This window comes from Podarcis erhardii, assembly GCF_964252035.2.
Source record: "Podarcis erhardii genome assembly, chromosome: 11".
NCBI classification, from domain to species: Eukaryota; Metazoa; Chordata; class Lepidosauria; order Squamata; family Lacertidae; genus Podarcis; species Podarcis erhardii.
In genome coordinates this window covers 56,063,391-56,082,348 of record NC_138501.1, presented here as the reverse complement: position 1 = coordinate 56,082,348, position 18,958 = coordinate 56,063,391, and the positions used below count along the sequence as shown (strand labels likewise).

At 50.7% G+C, this 18,958-nt stretch overlaps 1 protein-coding gene across 1 annotated transcript; it reads right to left on the bottom strand.

The window, feature by feature from the left end:
* Positions 1–4: 4 nt before the first annotated feature.
* On the bottom strand, positions 5–14,350 carry SPAG8 (sperm associated antigen 8; the record flags this gene model as incomplete). The annotated part of the gene is made up of 7 exons (XM_081880670.1): positions 5–152; positions 447–509; positions 619–739; positions 9,035–9,080; positions 11,147–11,321; positions 12,882–13,221; positions 14,244–14,350. The coding sequence occupies 7 exons, from the start codon at positions 14,348–14,350 to the stop codon at positions 30–32; spliced, it is 975 nt and encodes a 324-aa protein (XP_081736796.1). The 3' UTR covers positions 5–29.
* Positions 14,351–18,958: the final 4,608 nt, after the last annotated feature.

Sequence of the window (18,958 nt, the reverse complement as noted above, 5' to 3'; positions counted from 1 at the left end):
TCTGCCAATAGCTGCCCCACTTTATTTTCTTAGAGCTTGGGGTAGTTCTCTGGGCCGTAGGGCAGCGGCTGGTCGAGGTATTCAGTGGTGGGGGTCGTGAACGTCGCACACTTCTTGAATGGGGTGTCACCAGTCCGGATATTGGAGACGCCCTGTGGGGGGGGGGAGAAACAACAGTGAGAAGGCAGCTGGGGGCTGGGAAACACACCGTGGGCCACCCCCTCCCTCTGCCTGTCAGGGAGCCAGCATTGTCTTGGTTTTTTTTGGGGGGGGGCAGCCTTGTCACGTGAAAGCAACAGGTGCAAGGGGGGAGGAGAGAACCCTGCTCCCCTTCCTTTTTCAGTGCCCTCCAGAGCCTCTTCAAAGTCAGGACCACAGGGGGGGGGGAGAGAGAATGTAGGGCATTTGGAGTGGGGGTGGTGTGTCGGGGAGGGGGGGCCACTCACCGGCACCTGTCGGCAGTGCTCCAACCAGAAGGTCTGCGGCTGCTCCAGGCGGTAGTCGTGGGGCTGGGGGGGAGATCAAGAGTCACATGGCAGCTTCTTTTTGGGGGGGGTTGGGGGGATGCCCCTGGGGGGGCACTTGCCTGCCCCACCCATGCCACTGCCCCTCTCTCACCTTGGTGGGGGCAGGGGCCACCGACACAAAGCCCTCTTTGCGAAAGTGGTCGTGCGTGGTGGAGATGGTATCCATGGGTCCACATGGGGGGCCGTCGTCCTCTTCCTCCTTCAGCTCCTTGCTGCAGAGGAAGACAGAGAGGGCTGGGAAGCAGCTTCTTGGAATGGGGGGGGGCAATGTCCAGTTCCCTGCCACTGGGAGCCCCACTGAGGAGACCTCAGAGATTTCCCAGGAAGATCTGAGCTTGGGGTGCTGCGTCAACCCCAAAGGAGACGGAGCAAAGTTCGGCAGAGAGCTCCATCTCTCCCCCAAACCTTCCTCCCTTCTCTGGCCCTGTGGGATATGGGGGAAGGGAGGGCCCCCCGTTGAGATCTGGGGCACGGGGGCTGGATGCTGCACCCCGAGACCCTCCGCCTGCCTCTCAGGGAAGGGGTCTCCAATCTCCTTTTGTTCAAGGTTCAGCAAACTTTTTCAGCAGGAGGCCGGTCCACTGTCCCTCAGACCTTGTGGGGGGCCGGACTATATTTTGAAGGAAAAGAAAAAAATAACCCAGAGGTGCATTTTAAATAAAAGGATACATTCTACTCATGTAAAAATATGCTGATACCAGGACCATCCATGGGACGGATTTAGAAGCTGATGGGGTTGGATCCGGCCCCCGGGCCTTCGTTTGCCTACCTATGCTTTTGTTATTCCCCACGCACAGATTCCTGTCCTGCTTTCTTTTCCGTCCCTTGGCTGGAGTTACCAGGAAAGGGTCGAGGCAAGGAAGGGAGGCTTCCCACAGCCTTCTCCCCAAACTGGTCTTTTCTTTCATTCTTCAATTCAGGAAAAGTCTACTGCGCTGGTCTCCTCACGGCACCTGACCTGCCACGCTGGTTGGGAGGGATCAGAAGGATCCCTCGCCCAACCTCCTGCAACAGCTCCTTCGAAAGGGGCAAACGGGCATTCGGCGCCAGGCCCCTTCCATGCCACTCTCAAAAGTGGGCAGCTTAACAGTCTGTGCCCCGGTCCCATTCCTTGGAGAGCTCCACTGCTTCCCCCTCTCCATTGTGCCCAGTCCCCACTTGCTTGCAGGGTCATTCCACATCAAATCAACACAAAAAACAAGGGTTTCACCACCCACCATCTCAGATTTTGATGAAACTTGGCGTACACCCTTCCCTTTTGGTTGAAAGAAACTCCCTTAAGTTTTTCCCCTCTATCTCAAATGGTTTTAATTTTATAGCACTTCAAAGTTTCCTGAAATCTGTGTTTCTGTCCCTCTTGAGATCCTCGGCCTTGTGTGCATTTTATTTTTCCTCCATAACCAATGATCAGACATAAGAGACCCATAAATTTTATTCTTTGTTGAGAAAGAACATGTCTTTGCAATAATTGTCACCATCAAAACCTTTTGATTGCATTGTGCCCTAATGCTGAAAATTTAGGTTTTCTAAACCTAGTTTTTCCACCAAAAAAGCTGCATTTATAGATCTTTTTTAAAGCATTTATAAAATCTTTTGAGTCCTGGTGTATTTTTTTCCTGAAATCCTCATCATTGTGGGATGTAAACACAGGAGCAGTCAATGACAACATTCCTAGAGTGTACATGTTAGAACATGGGGAGGGATGTCTGTCCAGCAAGCAGGTAAACTTCCTGGGGACGGACTTCCTCCGCATGTGACCAGAGGTGGGTGTGGCCTCACCTGTGCAGGTAATGATAAAAGCACAGGGCAGGCAGCCACTCTCTCTCTTGCCTCTTGCCTCTTGCCTCTCTGCCATCTTCATCTTCTGAAGGAGCAACATGCCCTCTTGGCTCTCAGCCAAGAGAGGACAGTACTATCTTCCTATAAGTGCATGTTTCTAAGTGCATGTAACCTTTTTAAGCCTGCCTACCTTCTGGGATCATATTGTGAACAGAACGTGAGTAAACTCTTTTATACTTTTATAAAGACTGTGTCGTGTCTTGTATTTTAAGAGGGAACAAAGGGGAAATTACCAGAGTAATTATTATAGAGGTTCTAGCGAACCTGTGCAAGCGTTACCGTTGCGAACTTAAAGGGGAATGTCTATAAACTCTGCTGATATTTTGGGAACTTGTTAGCACAAGTTGGATAAGGATATAATTAGTCAATATATCCTCTCCTGCACCCCAGAACATTCCCACAAAGGGTTATTGGCCCCAGTATTGCATATTTCTGCGTATTTTTGAAGGATTGCATTGGATTGTGATTTTGAGTTGAGTAGTATTTTTCTGAGTTAACTTCCTGGTAAGCACATGGTCCTTTGTTCCATTGTGCAGTGGGGATTAAGCAATCCCCCCCCCTTCCCTCAGAGTTCACAGTGACCCAAGGCAGTGAAGATTTGTTTTGAATTTTGAGATTTTTGAGATTTTGATTTTAAAATTTTGAGAAATTTTGAAATTTTGAAGAATTTTCAAATTTTTGGATTTTAAGATGGCTAGAGCAGCTTTTGATAGTGATGCAAAGCTAGGAATGCCTGTGCTGAATGAACACAATTTCATACACTGGAAGCAGCGCTTGATAGCATGTTTAGATTATAAGCACATTTTGGAAGCTTTAAACCCTCAACCTACGGGATCGTCTGAGGAAGCTTTAGCCAAGATAAGTGCTTGGAAACGCATGAACAGCGAAGCTAGACACATAATTTTGAGTGGACTTCGTGATGAGCAGCTATCATTAATAAATAGTACAGATGATGCATCTCAAATCTTAAGAGATATTGAGCGCGTGTATGGAGAATCTAGCATAAACTGCTTCAGAAACTTGGTGTGTAAATTAACCAGAGTGAGGATGAATTCAAAAGAGGAATTCACAGAGCACATCAACAAGTTCACTGAGATTATTCAGAGAATTGATTTGACTCCCAAAGCTTTTGATGAAGATACAAAGATAGCATTTTTGTTGTCATCACTTGGACCACGCTTTAGCGCATTTGTAAGTTTGATGGATCATAGACAAGGTCTGACTTTTAAAGACTTGATTGGTTATTTAAAAGAAGAATGCAGAGATAGAGCTGAATCTCCAGTGAGAAATGCTAGAAGCAAAGACAGTAGTTATGCATCTAGGCAATTTACAAAGTCCAAAGAGATGCCTAAGAAAGTGATTTGTCTCAATTGTAACAAAGAAGGACACATTGCAAAGAATTGCAGGGCTCCTAAAGCCAAGAAACCCCACCCCTTTCAGCCAAAAGGAGAAAAGAAGGGGAAATGTGAATGCACATGGCTACTGCAAGAAAGGAATTTAACTGTCCAGAATCGTGAGAATAAACGTAATAAATGGATTTTAGATTCAGGTGCCAGTTCACATTTTTCATATAAAAAGGACTATTTTAATGAGATAAATGATGAAGAAGGATCTGAAATTGAAATTGCAGATGGGAACATTGTTAAAGCAAAAGGTGCAGGTTCCATGAGTCTGAAATGCAATATAAACAATGAATGCATTGAGAACACAATCTCTAGAGTTTTGTATGTACCAGAGCTGAGCTGCAATTTAATCAGCGTGTCCACACTGGACAAGAAAGGTTTCCAGATCACATTTGGAAATGGAGAATGCAAGGTGACTAGAAATGGCAAAGTGTTTGCTCAAGCAGAGCTAATCAATGGTGTATATGAGCTTGATCTTTCAGAGAATCAGTCTGCAAAAGTGGCACATTCCAGCCAGAAAGATGAAGCAGATCTGCACCTGTGGCACAGAAGGCTTGGACATAGAGACACCAACGTCATTCTGGATCTACAGAAAAGAGATCTTGTAAGAGGTTTGCAGGTAAAGCAGAGCAACAAAGCTCCAGCAAAGTGCATAAGCTGTATTACTGAGAAGGCTGTAAAACCTTCATTTCCACGTTGTGCAGAACAAAGAAGCAACAAAGTGCTTGACATAGTGCACACTGACATATGTGGACCCATGAATGTTCCCTCACTGGGAAAGAATAGATACATTTTAATATTTCTGGATGACTTTTCAAGATTTTGTGTTGTGTATTTCCTCAAAGAGAAGAGTGAGACAGTGGACAAGCTCCAGGAATACATTGCCATGGTCAAGAATAAATTCCAAAGAGCTCCAGCTGTGCTAATGAGCGACAATGGAGGTGAGTACTGCTCAAATGAAATGCAGGCTCTCCTGGCCAAGGAAGGAATTGCACATGTAACCACAATTCCTTACACACCACAGCAGAATGCCATAGCTGAGAGAAAGTTTAGGTCCATTATGGACATGACAAGGTGCATGCTAAAGGATGCATGTTTGCCACAGAAGCTGTGGGCCGAAGGAGTGTACACGTCGGTCTATTTGCAGAATAGACTGCCAACTAAAGGTGCAGAGCGCACACCATTTGAACTTTGGCATGGGAAAGCTCCCAATCTGTCGCACATACGTGTGTTTGGAAGTCCGTGTTACTTCCACGTGCCCAAGGAACACAGACACAAGCTTGACTCCAGGGCAAAAGCAGGTATCCTGGTGGGATACGCCTCTGGAGGCAAAGGATATAGAATTATGGACTTACAAACTGGTAAGACAAATGCATACCATGCGGTTTATGTTGATGAATATGGAAAGGTAGACACTAAGAACACTGTTGTGGATTCTTCCGATGAGTCAGAAAGGACTCAAGAATTTGTATATTTCCCTTTTGAGACCCCACAAAGTACTAATCTGCCTTCGAGTGTTACAGCACCCCCTACAGGCGACACAGAGGACCAGAACCCTGGCGGCACCAGAGACGAAGATGAGGACTCAGATGGGGACATGCCTGCGTTGGAGGAGGATGAGGAAGCTGATGCGGTCCCAGAACCAGAGGTCAGACGCTCGTCCAGAACCAACAAAGGTGTCCCACCATTACGGTTGTCCTACTTTGCAGGGTCGGCGTTTCCACAGGAACCTTCCACTTGGGAAGAGATACAGGAGATGCCAGCTGTAGAAGCCAGTCTCTGGAGGAAGGCCGCGCAGGAGGAGATGGATGCACTGCATCAGAACAAGACCTGGACACTCACTGAGCTGCCTCCCGGTAAGAAGGCCATTGGCAGTAAATGGGTTTTCAAGGTTAAGAAGGGGTCAGAAGGAGAAGTGCAGCGCTACAAAGCTAGACTTGTAGCACAGGGATTTTCACAGCGTTTTGGTGAAGACTATGATGAAGTTTTTGCACCAACCGTGAGGTACAGCAGCGTAAGAATGCTTTTAAGCATTGCAGCCTCCAAGAAAATGAGAGTGAAACACATAGACATTGCTACCGCTTTTCTACATGGGCAGATTTCTGAAGAAATTTATATGAAACAGCCCAAAGGTTTTGTGAAACCACATGAGGCACATTTAGTGTGCAAACTGCAGAAAGGACTTTATGGACTTAAACAGGCTGCTAGAGCCTGGAACCAGAAGTTGCATAAAATGCTGACGCAACTTGGGTACAAGCAAGGCGACGCTGACAAGTGCTTGTACAGTAAGTCAAATAATGGACAATTCTCATATATCTTAGCATTTGTTGATGACCTGATTATTGCCACAGCAAGTGAGAAAGACTATACACAGATAGTAAAACACCTTAGCAAAGAGGTGGAGGTCAAGGAGCTAGGAGATGTCCAGTACTACCTCGGGATCCAGGTGGAAAGAGAAGAGGACGGCTCATTTCTTCTCAGCCAAAGACAGAAGATCCACGAGCTGATTGAGCACATGCAGATGCAAGACGCACATCCAGTTGCTACACTGATGGCTACTGACTTCCTGAAGAATCAGCAGGATTCGAAGCAGTTGCCAGACAACAATGACTACAGGTCGGCGATTGGTAAACTTTTGTATTTAGTTACCACATGTAGACCTGACTTAGCAAATGCTGTGGGGATTCTTAGCAGAAAAGTGAATTCTCCCACTGAGCATGATTGGGCAGGTGTAAAGAGGGTGGTGCGATATTTGAAGGGTACCATGAATTGTAAATTAAGGTTACCAGCCGTCAGAGACCCTAAGTTGGTTGGGTATACTGATGCGGATTGGGCTGGGGATAATGCTGATTATAAATCAACAAGTGGTCATGTTTTCATGTTTGGTGATGGACCTGTTTCATGGGGCAGTTATAAACAGAGCTGTGTAGCATTATCTTCCACAGAATCAGAATACGTTGCAGCAACAGAAGCCTGCAGAGAGATCGCCTGGCTTGATCAACTCATAAAGGACTTTGGGTTGGTGAGAAAAGGGCCTGTCAGCTTGCTAGAGGACAATCAAAGTTGCCTGAAGCTGACGCAGAGTGAGAAGTTCCTGGCCAGAACAAAACACATTGGGGTTAAATACCACTACATACGCCAGATGATCCAGGATGGACTTGTGGAACTATCCTACTGCAGCACCCAAGAGATGACTGCTGACATCCTGACGAAACCCCTACCAAGAGAGAGTTTCCAGAATCTACGTGTGAAGCTGGGACTCTGGGTGGTTGAATAAAGTTGTTTATGTTTTGTGTATGTTGTATTGCCTGAGAAGGGGTATGTGGGATGTAAACACAGGAGCAGTCAATGACAACATTCCTAGAGTGTACATGTTAGAACATGGGGAGGGATGTCTGTCCAGCAAGCAGGTAAACTTCCTGGGGACGGACTTCCTCCGCATGTGACCAGAGGTGGGTGTGGCCTCACCTGTGCAGGTAATGATAAAAGCACAGGGCAGGCAGCCACTCTCTCTCTTGCCTCTTGCCTCTTGCCTCTCTGCCATCTTCATCTTCTGAAGGAGCAACATGCCCTCTTGGCTCTCAGCCAAGAGAGGACAGTACTATCTTCCTATAAGTGCATGTTTCTAAGTGCATGTAACCTTTTTAAGCCTGCCTACCTTCTGGGATCATATTGTGAACAGAACGTGAGTAAACTCTTTTATACTTTTATAAAGACTGTGTCGTGTCTTGTATTTTAAGAGGGAACAAAGGGGAAATTACCAGAGTAATTATTATAGAGGTTCTAGCGAACCTGTGCAAGCGTTACCGTTGCGAACTTAAAGGGGAATGTCTATAAACTCTGCTGATATTTTGGGAACTTGTTAGCACAAGTTGGATAAGGATATAATTAGTCAATATATCCTCTCCTGCACCCCAGAACATTCCCACAATCATGTTATTGATCTCTGTGTAAAATTTCAAAGAGATCTGATCATTGGTTATGGAGAAAGAAAATTAAATGCACACAAGGCCGAGGATCTCAAGAGGGACAGAAACACAGGTTTCACGAAACTTCGAAGTGCTTTAAAATTAAAACCGTTTGAGATAGAGGGGAAAAACTTAAGGGGGTTTCTTTCAACCATAAGGGAAGGGTGTACACCAAGTTTCATCAAAATCCGAGACAATGGGTGGCATGACTGCGTTGAACTGACGTGGAATGGCCCCGCAATCTGTTTCTGGCAAGGGGGCATCAGGGGCGGAGGAAGGGGGTGCAGTGGGGGCGAACCGCCCCAGATGTCTTTGCTAGGGGATGACATTTAGCACATCTGTGACTCCCAAGCCTACCCCTTTGCCAGCAACATTCCCCCCCTTCCTCCTTGGTTTTGACAGCTGGGGGAGGCCTGGGAGTCGTGGGTGGGCACCTAAGCAGCTATTCCGCGCCTGGGAGGACACCCTCTGTGCCACGCCCCCCCCTCGGGACCGTACCCGTCCTGGGCAGCGTGGGCATACGCACCGCCACTGGGGGGCACCTGCCCACCTGCCCTCTCATCTAGTAGAAAAAAGACAGTCACGTAACCGAGAAATTACACAAAACAAATGAAATACCATGAAAATCCCTGAAACGAGAAGTAATCGACTAGAAATATTATCTTATAGAATTACACAATAGAATTAAATTTCAAAAATCAAAAAGTTTAAGGAAAAAATTAGAAAAACCTAGAATTGAACAAAGCCTTAATGGGATGCTGGCTACAAACCTCGTTTCACTGAACTATTCAGTTTCCTCAGAAGGAAATAGAGAAATCATAAGCCTTAAAAGATTTTAAACAAACTCAAGAAACGAGGTTTGTAGCCGGCATCCCGTTAAGGCTTTGTTCAATTCTAGGTTTTTCTAATTTTTTCTGTAAACTTTTTGATTTTTGTTACTTAGTTTAATTCTATAAGATAATATTTCTAGTAAATGACTTCTTGTTTCAGGGATTTTCACGGTATTTCATTTGTTTTGTGTAACACCTTCTCATCCAGGGCTGCCTTGGGGCACGGAAGCCCAAGGACAGACTGCCCCCTTGAGCACCAAAGCAAGTGTTCCTGGTCTGATGGAGCCTCTGCCACTTGGGAAATGGGCGATGGCACAGCGGGTGAGACCTGGGGGGGGGGCAGCCTCTCTCACCTCTGAAAGCCCATTCCAGAGGCAGGAGGGTGGGCCCAGCTGGGGAAGGAGGGGGCCACCCACGGCTCACCTACTGCCCTGGTGTTTTGGGCTTTCTGCCTGCTGCTCGCTCACCTGTGCTTCTGGTACAGGAGCCACTCCAGCGTGGCCTCACGCTGCCCTGCGGGAGGAGGACAAGGAAGGAGGTCAGATCTCAGAAGGCAGGACAGCGCCTCAAGGGGGGAGCAGAATGTCCTCCTCTGCCTGCACCCCACACATGCCAGTCTCCTTTGCCTCCCTGGGCAGCAGTGACGTCTTCAAGCTCCAAGCCAGGGGAGGGCTCTTCCCCCCCTCTCTCGGGGCTTATATTTTGGTCTAACACCAGAACTCCCGGGTGTCCCAACAAAGCCAAATGTTGGAAGATTCAGTGCAGATAAAGGAAGTCCTCCTTCGTGCAGCACCGTTAAACTATGGAACTCCCTTCCACATGAGGTGGTGAGGCCACCAACTTGGAAGGCTTGAAAAGGGGACGAGACACATTCAGAGAGGACAAGAGGGATATTGGGGGCTCAAAGCCACAATGCCTCAGCTCTGGCAGCAAGGCTTCTGAATCGCAGTTGCTGGAACCCACGGGAGGGGAGAAGACTCGGGTTCAAATCCTGCTTGCTGGTTTCCCCCTGGCATCTGGTGGGCCACTGTGAGAACAGGAGGCTGGACTAGATGGGTCGCTGGCCTGATCCACTAGCAGTGGTGAAATCCCCATCAGGCTACAGGAATGTTGCACAGAAAGGCTGCCCAGTGGGCTTGGGCTGGGGGGGGGAAGCTCCCCAGGAAAGGGGGACCCAGGCGAGAGGTCAGGAACGGCTTCACTCTTTCCTCTTTATATGAGACAAAGCAGCTCAGGGTGCGAATGCAAAGGTGATCCACCCAGGTAAGCTCAGGTTACAGCTCTCCAGGCCTCACAAAGATCCAACATCATCACTCCAAGAAGACGGTCAGGTTGGGGGGAGGGGGGACCAGATGGCCTTTGGGGGCTTTGCCAGTGACTCCAGCTCAGCCTTGCAAGGCACCCACAAGGAAAGGAAGAGCCCTTTGCAGCACCCATGGCGATGGCTTGGAGCCTGTGGGAGCAGAGCAGGCCTGCCTACAGCGGGTGACTCTTGAGAAGCCTGATTTAGACTGGGGTGGGGGAAGAAGTTTTGGGGGGCGGGGCTCAGGCTGCTAAGAGCTTTGCCTGAGCGGCAGCTGGAGACGTCCAAGAGGCCAGTGCCCCCCCAACGCCCCCCCAGAGCAGTCGGGCAGGATCCGCCTCCTCCAGGAAACCCCATGGAAAGGGTCTCCACTGCTGTGGCCCCTCGCACTCTGGACCCCCAGAGACTGGAAGGAGGAGGTGGAGCTGCTGCCTCCCCCCCCCCCAGCTCTGCAAGGGCTCAGGGCAGCAAACAGGAATGAAATGGGCTTAATTGAAACACAGAAGAAGACTGAAAGCCAGAAGAAAAGGAGGAGCTAAAGGTAAAATGTCGTCATTCCCATGGAACGCTGGCTTTTCAAGGCAGCCCACACCAGAGAGCCTGAAAGGCCCCCAGAAGGGCTGCCCCATGGAAGAGGGAGGAAGCTGGCTTTCTGCTGCTCCTGAGGAGAAAAGCCAAAGCAACAGATTCAAGTGACAAGGAAGGAGATTCCCAGCGAACCGCAGGAAGGACTTTCTGACGGCAAGAGCGGTTTGGCAGTGGAAGAGTCTCCCCAGAGAGTGGTGGCCTCTCCTTCCTTGGGGGCTTTTAAGCAGAGCTTGGGGGGCCCTCTGTCATGGATGCTTCAGCCGAGATTCCCACATTGCAGGGGGTGGACTAGAGGACCCTCTGGACCCCCTTCTGATTCTACAATTCTATGCTTCAAAGGCATTTAAGGCCCGTATCTGACTGAGCTCAGGCCAAGGAGGAGCCCCTGTTTTGAGGAAGGGGCTTTGACCCACAGGGACCACCCACCCGCCTTGTGTTGCCATTTCTGCAGGAGGGCTGAGTGGTCAGAGCCCTCCAGGTCAGGGACAGAGCTGGAGGCGGGTGTGCTTTGGGCGGGTCTGGACCCGAGAACAAAACGTGTCTGTCTGCTTAATGAGGAGAAACCGGAAAGCAAACAATAAACAGGCCTCCCGACCTGGCACTTTTGTGGCAAAGTTTTTTCCTTGGCCGTCTGGAAAGGCAGCTCTCGGCTCTGCACCCCCCCCCCATTCCCTCCCCAGATCCTCACCTCTTATGGGGAGCCCCGTCCTCCAGGGCCTGCGGTAGGCGTCCTTCATGGTGGTGGTGCTGCTCAGGCCAGCCAGAAACTGCTGGGTGAGCAGCCCCCGGTGCCCGTGCCGGTAGAAGGAGGCCTCTGTGCCCCACTCGGGACAGGGCACGCGGTCCAGGTCATTGGTGGCTCTCTGGAAGAGGGCAGAGAGGGCGGCTGCAGGTTAGCCAGAGAACTCCACCTAGGGGAGGGCAAGGGGCTGCCAGCTGCTCCCTCTCCCTGGGGTCTCCTGGCACATTCAGGGCTCTCCTCCCTTTAGGCAGCGAGGGGCAGCCACCCAATCCGTAGACAGTCCTTCCCCAATCAGCAGGGAAGAGGGCATTTTATTTCTATTTTATTTATTAAATGTATATACTGCCATTCCTCCGAAGATCTAAGGGCAGTTCACAAGATTAAAATACAGGATGAAAGCACAAAATAAGTAGGACAAAATCAAACCAAAACAATACTCCCCAACACATGTTAAAGGCTGCAGAATGTTAATCACCCATCGGGAAAGCTGAACCAGGCATGTCTTTTGTCAAGGAAATATAGTCCAGTTGCCCAGAATGGCAACCATGACCAAGCCAGCCTATGCAGGACAATTGAGGCTCAAGGTTTTGGGGGGACAGTTAGCTGAAGGTTGAAGGGAGTTTTGTGGTGCTGGAGATCTGATCTAGAGTGGTGCATGCTCTAGTCATCTCCTGCTTGGGCTCCTTTAATGCGCTCTATGTGGGGCTACCTTTGAAGGTGACCTGGAAACTACAACTAATCCAGAATGCAGCAGCTAGTCTGGGGACTGGGAGTGGCTGCTGGGACCACATAACACCGGTCCTGAAAGACCTACATTGGCTCCCAGTACGTTTCCGAGCACAATTCAAAGTGTTGGTGCTGAGCTTGAAAGCCCTAAACGGCCTCAGTCCAGTATCCCTGAAGGAGCATCTCCACCCCCATCGTTCTGCCTGGACACTGAGGTCCAGCGCTGAGGGCCTCCTGGCGGTTCCCTTGCTCTGAGAAGCCAAGTTACAGGGAACCAGGCAGAGGGCCTTCTTGGTGGTTGCGCCCGCCCTGTGGAACGCCCTCCCATCAGATGTCAAGGAAATAAGCAACTATCTGACTTTTAGAAGACATCTGAAGGCAGCCCTGTTTCAGGACGTTTTTAATGTTTGATGTTTTATCGTGTTTTTAATATTCTGTTGGGAGCCGCCCAGAGTGGTGGCAAACCCAGCCAGATGGGCAGGGTGTAAATTGTTATTGTTATTGTTATTATCTGTTGAGGCTGAGGATTTCCTGCTGGGTCTGTGTGGCTCCATAGATCATCTACTGCCAACTAAACATTGGGAAGAACTTTCTTTTTTAATTTTTTTATTAAAGATTTCTGACCATAAGAGCTGCTTGGCAGTGGAAAGGCCTCCCTTGGAATCTGGTGGACTCTCCTTCGTTTGAGGTTTTAAAACAGAGGCTGAGTAGCACCTGTCCAGGGCTCCTTAGTTGTGATTCCCAAACTGCAGGGGCTTGAACTAGATGGCCGTCAGGCGCCCGACCCCCAGGCCTAGGGGCTGCTGCTGCTGCTGCTGCTGCTGCTGCGGGACTGTCTCTTCACTTGGGAAATGCAGGGGGAGAAGGGAACAGGAATTCCCTGGTGACAATCCCCCCCCCCCGCCTTGCCACCCCCTCCTGCCCGTCCAGGGGTGTGGAGCCCAGGGAACCTTACCTCCTCCTGCCAGTTGTAGATCAGGCACTTTCCCCGAATGGGGAGCTCCCTCATGGGCTCCAGGGGGACGACGGGGATGGCCTCCTGTTCCGTGGCCGGCAGCTCCCCCAGAGTGGGTCCCGGGACCCCGTGGCAGGGAGGCAGCTCCACTGAGTAGGCCGGGGTGTGGACCACCACCGGGGGGTCTTCAGGCAGCATCTCCTTGGGGCCGTACACCACCGCCGCCTCCTGCCCCTCCTCTCCCGGGCACAAAGGGGGCTCCGGCATGCAGCAGGGGGCTTCGGGGACAGGGGGCGCCGCTGCCTCTCCATCGCTGGGCGCAGGTGGGCCTTGAAGGGACCTGCAGAGGTTCAGGAAGGCGGAAAGGCAGTCAGACTTGGCTCTGCTCCAGGCAGAAAAATGAATAGCACAGACCCTTCACTCCAAGAAGAAAATGGGAAACTCTGTTTATTTTTAGAATTTGCATCTTGCTCTTCATCAAAAAGATGGGCAGGTGGGAGGCCTGGCAGTGCCATAGCTGGGGGGGGGGGGCTAGCCAGGTTTTGTTGCCCTGGCGAAGCCTCCAGAGGGGCGGAATTGAGGCTCGCAGGCTGGGTGTGTGTGTACGCAAATATTCATGAGGTATGTGTGCCAATCTGGGTCTTTGACCCGGGTAAGATAGAGGCTAGTTTTGCCCCTGCATAACACAGAACACCAAGCCAAAGTCACACAGCAATAAATGAAATTAAAACCAGGCTTGACCTCATTATTTCATGGGGGAGGGGGGATTTCAGTCTTTAACTGAAGGTCAGGGAACACATGGGGCTGAGATTTATTTATTAAATCTGTATACTGCCCTTTAGTTGTAGATCTCAGGGCGATTCACAACATAGGATGGCTCCAAGTGCAGAGCTTTAGGAAGGGGATTCCGTGCCCAGGGCAGGAGCCACCACTAAGAAGGCCTGTCTCTGAGGCCTCTCAGCTGAATGAATCTTAAAGGGGGGCACCCAAGCGAAACCTCCCAAATCCCACCTCAACATGGGTAGATTTCTGCGGTGTGGGCAGTCCTTGAAATAACGGGCTCCCAAACAGGCCTGGAGCTAAATGTGGCCATCCCTGGGCCTCTGCCTGGCCCTTGGCATTCCCAGCAGGCCATGCCACCCCTGCCATGTGCCCTTCTCAGGGGCCTTTGCCTGGCTAGAGTTTGCTGTGAGCATGCCCCCTGATTGCCTGGGTGGTGCCCACTTTTGATTTTGCCCGCCCACCGGCATGCGGCTCAGGAGACCACGGCCCCCATTCACACGTGCAGAAAGACACGTGTTCGGCGTTTCCTCGCCTCCTCCCCCTCCCTCTGCGCCTCCGTCTCTTTCTTCCATTCCTCACCCGCCCTCCGGCTCCATCCCTCCGACCGGCGCCGCTCGAGGTGGGGGCCCGGAGACGTCGTCGCGGAGACGCCAAACACGGACTGGGGCCCAGCTGGCCGCTACCATGGCGACGGCGACGCAGCGCGCCCATTGGCCAGGAGGCGAATGCAGGAAAGGCTCTCATTGGCGCGCGCCGAGGGCCGCTGCCCCGCCCCTGCCCCGCCCCTCTCGCCCGCGCCAGGCTCCGCGACGGCCGGTCTCTGCCCCGACGGGCGTCCAGTGGGGAGCCAGCCGGAGCCGGCGAAGACCTGCAGCCCTGCTGCCCTTGCCCGGCCGAAGAGGCTGCGCCTTGCGGTGGGCAAAGCGGGCCTGGAAGAGACGCAGCCGGCTCGCCCGCTCCCTCGGGGCAGCCCTGCCGCGGAGCCCGCCCCTGCCGTCGGGGCCAGGGCAGGGGATCAGTGCCGGATTTACGGATAAGCTACACAAGCTATAGCTTAGGGTCCCACCAGAAAATATAAAGAAAAAAATCTGGATGTACATTTCCAAAATATAAGATAAAAAAACAAAAACCCTACATACAGGAACAGTGTTTTGTGTTGTGTAGGCTCCTATTAGGTCCATAATTTGCCATATAGCATATATTCAACACAAAAAACAGCGACAATTTCTTATTGACAAAGGACAGCTGGACCCCCATTAACTTCGGGAGCTGAGGGCCTCATCAAACCCCAATCAGGCCCTGCAGAGGATCGTGGGGGCCGAAGAGACGCCTTCGGGTCTGGAGAGCCACACCAGGGAGTCCGGGAGACGCTGGTCGTGAGCCCCCTCGACGGCGCGTACGGTGGAGCCGAGCGTGCCCCGGGGCATGGGCAGAGAGTTTGCGAATGGCCACATCTGGCCCCCGCGCTGGGCCGGAGAGGCCCCTCCCCAGCCCCGCCTGCCTCCCCCGAGCCTCTCCGGAAAGGGGCTGGCGGGCCGCGGGGTGCATCTGCCGAGCAGCTGCGGCGAAGACGACGAGGAGGCGGCGGGCGCGGGGAGTTTGCCAAGCTGTCGTGCCCGAGGGTTGCGTGCCGCCGCCCAGCTCCTTGGCCCGCGAAGGCTGCTCTCGGCTGCAGCTGTAGGTCACCAATCTGCACGTGCTCAGAAGCGAGGAGCTGATCCTGAGGCGGTTGCCCAGCTCTCCTCCAGCTCCCTCCTCTCCTCCGCCCGGCTCAGCTCGACTGCATCCGCAGCTCCTGTTATTCGTTATGGAGTTCGCTCTCCCTCCTCTGGCTCTTCTCAGAGGGCCAAATATTATGTCCCTCTCATGTGGCGCCTCCAATATCCTGGTGTTTTGTTTAGTCTTCTTTGGCGATCACTCAGAACTGAGTATGATTGTCCTCCACGAACACAGTATTAACGTTGAGTCTGTTCTAGGTATGAGCTTTCGTGTGCATGCACACTTCTTCAGATACACTCAGTGTATCTGAAGAAGTGTGCATGCACACGAAAGCTCATACCTAGAACTAACTCAGTTGGTCTTTAAGGTGCTACTGGAAGGAATTTTTTTATTTTGTTTTGACCATGACAGACCAACATGGCTACCTATCTGTAACGTTGAGTCTGTAAGTGACTGGTTTAGTCGTTTAGTGGTGTCGCCTCTTCGTGACCCCCTGGACCAGAGCACGCCAGGCCCTCCTGTCTTCCACTGCCTCCCACAGTTTGAGTTACAGATAGGTAGCCGTGTTGGTCTGCCATAGTATCTGAAGGTATCTGAAGAAGTGTGCATGCACACGAAAGCTCATACCAAGAACTGACTTAGTTGGTCTTTAAGGTGCTACTGGAAGGAATTTGTTATGTTTTCCCACAGTTTGGTCAAACTCATGCTAGTAGCTTCAAGAACACTATCCAACCATCTCATCCTCCGTCGTCCCCTTATCCTTGTGCCCTCCATCTTTCCCAACACCAGGGTCTTTTCCAGGGAGTCTTCTCTTCTCATGAGGTGGCTGAAGTACTGGAACTTCAGCTTCAGGATCCGTCCTTCCAGTGAGCACTCAGGGCTGATTTCCTTCAGAATGGAGAGGTTGGATCTTCTTGCAGTCCATGGGACTCTCAAGAGTCTCCTCCAGCACCAGAATTCAAAAGCATCCGTTCTTCGGCGATCAGCCTTCTTTATGGTCCAGCTCTCACTTCCATACATCACTACTGGGAAAACCAGAGCTTTCACTACACGGACCTTTGTTGGCAAAGTGATGTCTCTGCTTTTTAAGATGCTGTCTAGGTTTGTCATTGCTTTTCTCCCAAGAAGCAGGTGTCTACAGCCACTGTAAGTGACTGTGGAGGCCATTTCTGGATCCACACTTCCTTCCACAGTGGGGACAGAGGTTTCCAGGTGGGAGTTGATCAAGGTGAGGGTTTGCCAAGCATTCCTTCCTCTTAGCACGTTTCTCCCTATCATCCTGAGTTTGAGTGTTTTCAAAGTCCATGACGCCTTTGGTCAAGGCTGTTCTCCAGTTGGAGAACTCACAGGCCAGTGTTCCCCAGTTATCAGTGCTTATACCACATTTTTAAGATTTGCCTTGAGAGCGTCTTTAAACCTCTTTTGTTGTCCACCAGTATTTCGCCTTCCATTCTTAAGTTGGGAACAGAGTAGTTGCTTTGGAAGACGATAATCAGGCATCCAAACAACATGACCAGTCCAAAGAAGTTGTTCGCCTATCTTCCCAAGTGATGTGTATAATTTTTTGGAGACATCATTGAGGGAATCTTTCGAGGAGTTGAAGATGGCGTTTATAGGTGGTCCATGTTTCACAAGCGTACAGTAAGGTTGGTAGTACAATAGCTTTGTAAACGAATCTGCACTCGCAGAGCTCAGGCGATGCTGGATTTCGGCATCAGTGTTGGCCCTTGTGGAAAGATAACTGCCCAGGTAGGAGAAGTGATCGACATTTTCCAACATTACACCATTCCAGAGCTTCAGATCAGTATGCTTCTGCCCCGACCTTCTGCGTGCAGAGAGGATGGTCTCCTCAGTTTACTAGCTGAGTGCAGGTCAGGCCAGGCATAACCTAGAGCCCCCCCCCCCAATGGCTGAGACACTTGCTTCGGAATCACATCTTCCCCCTAAGCACTTCTAGTTCAGGCAAGAGGGGGGCATTCCCAGCCCTCCCCACCACCACAATATTGTATTTTTTACTTTCAATCACACAAAGCAGTTCACAATTTGTGTTATGCTTATTATTCTTTTTTTTAATTAGGACACCCACAGCCCACCCTCTCTATGACAAAATCAAACTCAAGGCAACTTACAAACAGAAATCCAAATCACAACAGAAAAGGTGCCAGACCTGATTTAAAAAGCACCAAGTGAAAACAGCAGCATAAAACAGCACCATGTACTGCTCTATGTTATCAATGTTTCCCTTTAAAAAATTTAACCTAGTTTGTACTCACTAATGCCTGAAATAGAGAGCAATTTTATGTAATATATATATTATACTACTGAGAAAATCTGTTAGAAATATTGAAGCCACAATAGGGGAAAGGGTGCAGAATTCCTGCATTTGTTATAATGGTTACATTTATAATCTCTGTATTGACAGACACCCTTTTGTATTTTTTCTGTAAAATCAATAAAAAATATCACCACAATCAACAGCTGAGCAAAACTAAATAAAAATGCACTCAGGACTCCAACATAAGAAATGCCCATCAGAATAAAACAGTTGTAAGAGCCTTTTTAAAACCAGAGCAAGCTAATTGGTGGGTGACAGCCCCACCATGCCAGACAGGCATTGCCAGAGTTTAAGGTGCCCCACTTTGAAAGCCCCCCCTCTCAGCTGCAATTCAGCTGGTTAAGGCACAGCAAACACTGACATCATGGTGTAAAACAATAAAAACTATTTATGCAAATATTTCAAATGGCAGGAGAGTGACAGAGGCTTCTGCCCTTGCAGCAGAATGTCAGCCATATTTAGAGGTCGAAATGGGGGCTCCCACGTGGTTCTTGCTGGAAAGACACCCCCCCCCAATTAACAGGAGAAGTATGGCAAAGCTGCCTCTGGCTCCTGGGTTTTTGTTGTTGTTTTAATGGAGCCTAGAAAGAGAGTTCTGGAAACCTCACCCGTCTCCCAATTGTGCCCAGCCTGGTGGAGAGGCCAGGCAGCCCCACTTGCAGCCTGGGGGCGGTGGGGGAGGCAAGGGCAGCTGTTTGGCAGTCAATTGGGTGCCTGGTGGAGGAGCCTGTTGCTGCTGCTGCTGCTGCTGCACTCCGGACCCCCCCCCCCCAGGCCTGTGGGACTAAGAATAGCCTGGCCTGGCCCTGTTGGGGAAATGGGGTCTGCAGAGCCTGAACCAGCTGCTCTCCCTCTGCTGTGGGTCGGGAGGAGGAGGAGGAGGAGGAGGAGGAGGAGGAGGAGGAGGAGGAGGAGGAGGAGGAGGAGGCAGCTGGCCTGGCACAAGGAGGTCTCCGAGGGCCCCTGGCTCAGCATTGGCTTCTGAGGCTGCTCCCTCGCTTGCCCCGCTTGCGCCACAAAAGTGGGATGGCGGGAGGAGAAGTCCAGGTCTGGGCCTGCAGGTTCTCCCTGGGAGGAAATGACCCTGGCAGAGGCTTGCCTGCTTGCGCCAAGGGGCCACTGCAAAGCAGGCCACGCCAGCCCAGGGCTCTGAAGCCTCGCACCTGGAAAGCCCTGTCTGTGATGGAGGGGAGTCTCTCATCTACAAGGACAGGAGCCACAAGAAGTTCACTCTTCCTCC